This window comes from Habropoda laboriosa, unplaced genomic scaffold (assembly GCF_001263275.1).
Source record: "Habropoda laboriosa isolate 0110345459 unplaced genomic scaffold, ASM126327v1 scaffold175, whole genome shotgun sequence".
Lineage (NCBI taxonomy): Eukaryota > Metazoa > Arthropoda > Insecta > Hymenoptera > Apidae > Habropoda > Habropoda laboriosa.
Window position 1 is genome coordinate 1844619 of NW_017100347.1, and position 6950 is coordinate 1851568.

The 6950-nt window shown below is 33.6% G+C and overlaps 1 protein-coding gene across 2 annotated transcripts in view; it reads left to right on the forward strand.

Moving 5' to 3' along the window:
- The window catches only part of LOC108574608 (caskin-1), a 24216-nt gene extending 19476 nt beyond the window's left edge, over positions 1-4740 (forward strand). For both annotated transcript variants that reach the window (XM_017937226.1, XM_017937227.1), the window contains exons 2-7: positions 206-484; positions 1341-1664; positions 2203-2540; positions 2963-3349; positions 3496-3933; positions 4358-4740. In XM_017937226.1, coding sequence (XP_017792715.1) covers positions 206-484; positions 1341-1664; positions 2203-2540; positions 2963-3349; positions 3496-3933; positions 4358-4615 — 2024 coding nt within the window. In that variant the 3' untranslated portion in view covers positions 4616-4740. The remainder of the gene's footprint in view (positions 1-205; positions 485-1340; positions 1665-2202; positions 2541-2962; positions 3350-3495; positions 3934-4357) is intronic.
- Positions 4741-6950: the final 2210 nt, after the last annotated feature.

The following is a 6950-nucleotide window of genomic DNA, read 5'->3' on the forward strand; positions in this document are numbered from 1 at the left end:
TAGGACCCCGATTAACATGTATAAAAATTCCTTTTAACAATGTCACTTATTTCGTTACTCTCTTCGATACGAAGGTGCTTTCTTTAGAATTTTCATAGTTCCCGACTAATCTTTTGACGGGGGTAATGTATGTAATGTGTGTTGACGAGAGAAAAATCTGTTACGTCGAATAATCAAGTAACGATGTGATATCACGTATGTGCAGTTGGCGGCATGAACCGGCCGTCCAAAGCTGTCACCCAGGCGAAGAAAGTGGCACCACCGGCTGTACCCGACGTATTTCGACACTCTGGTTCCTCCTTTGGCTCTGCTGGATATGCGAGTAGCGAAGATAGCTGTTTTCTTCCGGGAAATGGACCAGGCGGAACTACAGATGAGGGTTCTTACGGAGTGCCATCTGGAAAGAGTCCGGGGCCTATTTTTACTCACCCCGGTTTTGCCTTTCCACCAGTCGTCGGCAAATATACCCATGCTGAAGATCAAGGTGTGATGCTTATCGAGTTACCTTCTTACGAAATTTCATATATCGTTATGTTATTAGGGTAATATTGTTTCTCAGCATTTATCCATGTAACGCACGCATTTATCCATGATTCTGATTAACCTTTGCTTACAGCGAAAGAATCTGAATAATTTTAGACAGGTGTTTTTTTCTTTTTTTTTTATGAAGGAAAATTTTGTTTTGGGATGAAAACAGCTCTCAAAGTCGAGGTGTGAAAATCTGTTTTGCCCAATATCGCGGAAACTTAAATTATGTAAAAAATGTAAACAAAGTACGAAAAAAATATAAATAAACATACATGCCTTTGGCGATTGTCGCGTTTAAATCTATACTTATCACTATTTCCGATGCATATGAAATCTCTACCACGCTTTTGAGTTCTGACAGCTGTTTAGCATGATTTTTCTATCTATAGCCTCTATAGCACTTACAATTTTTTCTATACGTAAACACAGCTTTCCTGTGTTTAATTTCGGAAGCTCTTTCATCAATATACGAAACTAATTGTTTTCATAAATCTTCTAGAAATTATTTTCCTTTTAGCTGTTGCATCAAAATCGTTTGCATATGATGGACACTTTCGTTGCCATATTATAAATGTATCGTGCCCGCGGCGATATCAGTAAAATTCATAAATAGCGATAGAGTGTATAAAAGTATTAGGGTATGATATTAGAAAAATCGATAATTCGTGAGATTTAAGGAAATTTTTGATCGAATGCTCGAATATCTTCTTGAATAAAATTATAACGAACACTGTATGTAATCACTGTTACAGTTCAGTATTCCGTATAATATCCACTTGAAAAACAACTAACTTTCATTTACTTCCTTTTAGGAATCGACATGACTCAAAGCCCCGGAAGAGATAGCCCAGGTAGTTCAGGATCAGGTTCTGGTTCCAGGCATTCTACCGCTTCATTAGATTCTGGAAGAGCCTCCGGGTATCATCTGGGTCCTAGAGGGCCTGGTGCTCTTGCTTCATCTCCCAGGTGTTCTATAAGCTCCCTTGGCAGCCATCCTGACAGACCGGCTGATCTCGACGTCGTTCACGCTTGGCTAACTGAACTCCAATTCGAAGAATACTTTCCATTGTTTGCTTCCGCTGGTTATGATCTTGCTACTATAACGCGTATGACGCCAGAAGATTTGACAGCAATAGGTACGAGAATTGCGCTGTTTTTTTTACATGCATATGATGAATTACAAAAAACACAATATCCAAGTAATATTTTTAAATTTAATAATACAAAATAAGTTCAGCGTATATTGTAGAATGTATCAAAAAAGTGGACATGCAAATGTAAATGAAAAATATAAAAATCATAGGAAGAAAAGAATGTACAAAAGAAGTTTCTTCTCTTTTTTATCTAATTATTTTCAAAGCTTTCTAGAAAGAAAGAAATACTCAGTAATTTTTTGTTTTTTCCATTAAGCTAAGTGTGATATACGTTTAATTTAAATGGTTTCAAGGGACAGTATAATAAATGGAAGTATTTTTATTATCAATATCGATTTTCTAAAGGGAAACATTTTTATCCTTGTTATTTATATCAAGATAATATTGGTCGTTTGTATTTTGAAGCTTGAACAATGTTTTACACGGTTATTTTATTTTTCGTAATTCAGTCTGATATTTGCCAATTGGGCTCGTATTCCTCATATTAAGAATGGCCATTTAATGTTCTATGCATTTGCAGGAATTAAGAAGCCCAATCATCGAAAACGCTTGAAAGCGGAAATAGATAATTTAAATATAGGAGATGGGTTGCCTGAGCACATTCCTGGTTCGTTAGAAGAGTGGCTCAGGCTTCTGCGACTCGAAGAATATCTTGGTGCTCTTCATCAACAGGGTATGCGCTCAGTTGAAGATGTAACAACTCTCACTTGGGAAGATCTCGAAGATATTGGTATTGTACGTCTTGGTCATCAAAAGAAATTATTGCTGGCAATTAAGAGAGTCAAGGATATCCGTGCGGGCAAACGTATACAACCACTTGATCTTGCACGACTACCGCCACATCCTGGTCAATCACAAGTAAATAAATATTTTAACGTATTACTAATGTACAAAATGTTCGTAGGCTTTGATAGTGCATAATATTCTTTAAAAGTAGCAAAAAAGGTTCGGTAAGCATGTCTATTGAAATTAATATTTCAACAGTTATAGCTCATACATGTCCTCACTTGAAAAAAGATTGTGAGTTATAATTGTATATGTTATCAAACAGTAAATTTAATACATCTGTTCATGGCTGCAATATGTTTTATACGTGATATCAGAAAGATATCCTTATGTATGTTTATAATGCTCGACACTCTTTAAATAAGAATATTTATGATCCATAACTCTGAAAATATCAATCTTAAGACATAAGTAGGCCATGATTGTCATCCTTTTTTTTTATTTTTTGCATATCTCCTGTTTTTGTATTTAATTAACGTTGACTATGCTTACAGGATGTAGTTATTCAACGAGGAGGTCCTGACTTGCCATCTCCCGATGAGGATTGTTCATCACCTGTTTTGAGGTCTTTTCAGAGGGGAGGAAGTGATACCACGTCTGGAACTGCGTGGAGGAGTATGTACGCTGCTTTACCAACCGATTATAATATTGTTGGGCGAGCTGGTCCACGAGGAAAGTCTTTAGAAAGCTTAGAGGATGCACCCCTTGGGTATCCTCCATCACCAGCACCTTCTACACATCCACAGTCAATTGAATGGCGCCCACGTAGTTTCGAAGATGGTGACCTGACTCCTACAAATGATACTTCCGTAATGGACGCAGGTGGTGGAACTCTTCCACGACCAAGACATTGCCTTGTTCGTCCACGACCTGTAGCCAAGGTAGTATTATATATGTATATCTATAGTTATTTAAGTAAACCATTTGTACTGTTGATGGAGGATTTCGGGGGAATTCTACTTAGAAAATAAAAGATACAGTGTTATAATAAGAATTCTAATATTGTACGATTCATCTTTGATTATAGGTTACTGCGACTCCGGGCCAATTCAAATCATTACCAAGAGACTTCGATAACAAGTATCAATTAACTTACGGGCTTGAAAGTAGTCCACATCTTCCGAAACGTTGTCCTCCATCTCCACCAAGGCGCCAAAGCTCCAGAGACAACAGCGTCAGTGTTGGAGGACCGAGTGTTGGCGATGTTGTGATAGATTGTAGCGGACCAGTACCAACTGCTTCTTGCGATGAACATCATATACATCATCATCATCATCTGATTCATCATCCTTCTCCTCCACCACCCGCACCTGCACCAGTGCCATCGACTCCACCACAAATGAATCGACCACCCTCTTCTATGTCTCGTTCCTGGGGTAGTGTCAGTGTCAATGTTAACGAAGAACATGAATTAATAGCTTCTCTTGCTTTGCAACACCGTAACGGTTCTGATGCCAGTTTCAAGGTACTTCTATTTAAATTACATATATTTACATATATTTATACATGCAAACATTTTTAATGTATGTGTGAGAGAGGAAGAGAGAGAGATATTCTTTTAACCGGAATTGCAGGAATAATTAAAGGTACGAAAAAATTGTTATTATGAGATTTGTTTGGTATTGAGGGGCATACTGTGTGGTATAAATAATTTTCACATATATGTAATTGTAGGGAAGATTTCAAGGCCAATTTAATAGTTTTTAATGGAATGCTATACATCTTTATTCATAATATGATAGCATTTGTTAAGCTGTGTTTAATGATATACCACATGAAGTCATTCGATGTAAATAGAAGGAATGATAGTTTTTGAAAAAAGATTTTATATTGTAGAAATATTATATATTGTATAATTATAGTAACTTATGCTAACTATATTTTTTCAGTCAAGTTCCAGTACAGAATCAGATTCACTCCCGTTTGCAAATGAAAATGCTGGGACGATAAAGCAGAGAGCTGCACGTGCACAGGAATATGCAAGTAATAATACTAGCAACAATATTCAAAGTCATGGAATAAGCCATCATTCTACTGGTAGCGAACCAGCGGATGTATTGAACGACATTGGAAACATGCTTGCTAATCTTACCGATGAACTTGATGCTATGCTCGAAGAAGAAAAGCGTCAAGGCTTGAATTCATAATCATTTCTATCATCGTTTACATTTTTTTTTCAATTACCAGCATTATTATGAGAAACGCAACTTAAGTAACAAAAACATAGATTTCTCACGCTATGACGTATAACATGGTAGATCATCAGCGCATACAGTTTGCAAGATTAAGTAGACAAGCGTGATACATGAACTTGAATTTTACTTGAGACTTCAGAATGGTCATTTTCAAATAAAAAAATGTTCGGCGTTGGACAAATGTAGAACTACGTTTCATTGTGTTAACTTGAAACAAATTATATTATACAAACAATAATATCCTATTATAATTGTATAAGTTAATGTAGTGGATCATATTTTTCCACGCCATAATTTTCATTTTACCAATTTCTTTATTTTTCTTTTATTCTCTTTTTATAGGACAACGCTTCTTATTTTTCTATCTAAATATTACGGGCTTTTTATGAAGTTTCCAGAGACACCTAAGTGTTGCATAATTTTTGTAACTTTTACGTCTTCAACTTATTTAATACAATATCTTTTTTAACTGCTTTTTTAAATTTCTTTAACACTAAAATTATAAATGTTTAGCTATTTTATATTGTAAATTTTAACAAGCAAATTTTTTCATTTTTACGTAAAATATAGTTATACAAAAAAACATTAAAATAAAAATACTTTTAATAAATAAATATGATTAATACTTATGCCTTATAAACAGAAGACTGCAAAAAGCATTAATGTAGTCTAGTTCTCAATGTACACTTCACTTTGTACACTTTACATTCAAATAGCATGAAGACTGATTCTTTTTCTCTGGAAACTTCATTACTACCACCATATGTACATTCCAGCTAGTATATTTCCTTTTCCACTTCCGTCCTTTGCTAACGCGATAGCATATTAGATTGGGACCTTCATAACTGTTGGAACTGTTAGACATTTTGAGATTAGTATGATACAAAGAAGTAAACTTTTGTATCCCTTTTCCAAAATAAAGTAATTACTACTTAGTTGTAAAGTAATTATACTAAAGTAATTATTAGAAACTGTAAAGTAAGTAAAACTAAAGTAATTATTACTAGTTACTTCCAGTAACATCAAAGAAAAATATTATTGAGTCAAGTTGTTTTGATAATGAAACATAATTATATCTTTGAATATATTATGATACAATTTCTATAAGAGTTTACGATAGTTTATATGAAAAAATTTACATCTTCCATGATTTGAACTTAAAGCAAGTTCTCATAAGACTGAGAACAAATCAACATAGACATTTGACTGCCAATAAAATTTCAAGATTATATGGTTTAATACAGAATCACATGCACTGTATGCCAATTAACTTTTTATATTTATTATCCGTACTAATATAGTGATGTATGTTACTCACTATTGTTATATGGTGCACAAAACATGTGAGGTGCAGAGTGTTCACATGTATGAAATCAAAGTAATCGTCATAGTGGAATGTTGTCGATAAAAGAGTGTTCAGGTTCTCCTCAAATTTAAATATGATACTGGTATGTACTGAGACTTACGCATAAACTTCATTACAAGAATTCTTGTATGTATGCTTATGTATACACATGTATACATTTATATATGATGATTTCAGATTCCTTGTGAATCGCGAGTTCATATATGATTTATTTTTTAGATTTTAAATGTTTTGAAATCTGTAATCTTCATTAATTTCCTTTTAACCTGATTATATATGTTTTATTTAGCTGTTAACATATCAGTAATGTAACTTATTTGAATAAGTACTGTATAGTTTTTATCAAAATCGAAGTTGATTTCCCAATTTGTACAAGCAAAGCCTAGAATTTTCATATATAAATGTATATCAAATTTCAACAAGACATTACCAATAGTAAAATGCTCTTTATTTTACATTTTTTAAAGAGTACAAATTACTGTCTCTGTACGAATCAAGTTCGCAACTGTAACATAAACAAATTAATTGCTATGAATTCAATTACACTGTCATTATTTTGATCCATTTTATCTTTAATTTCGATATATCATTTGTTATACATATTCAAATCCAGTTATGCTCTATCATTACAAGGAAAAGAAATATGGTAGGATATATACAGGATTTTGAAATACACTTAAGACTTAGATTAATCAACTAAGCATTGAGGCTACATTATTGTAGCCTGCAGACTTGTTAACTATTGTAGGTATATAGTAGGTATACATATATCAGTTTAAGCAGTGTACTTAGGGAAACTGTTCTGTGGTGCTGCAAATTTATAAATTTATTACAATTTACTTTTACCCTTTATTATTACTGTATATTGTTATATCACAAACGAACAAACTGTTTCTAAGTCAGAAAGGAGCAATGAAAGGT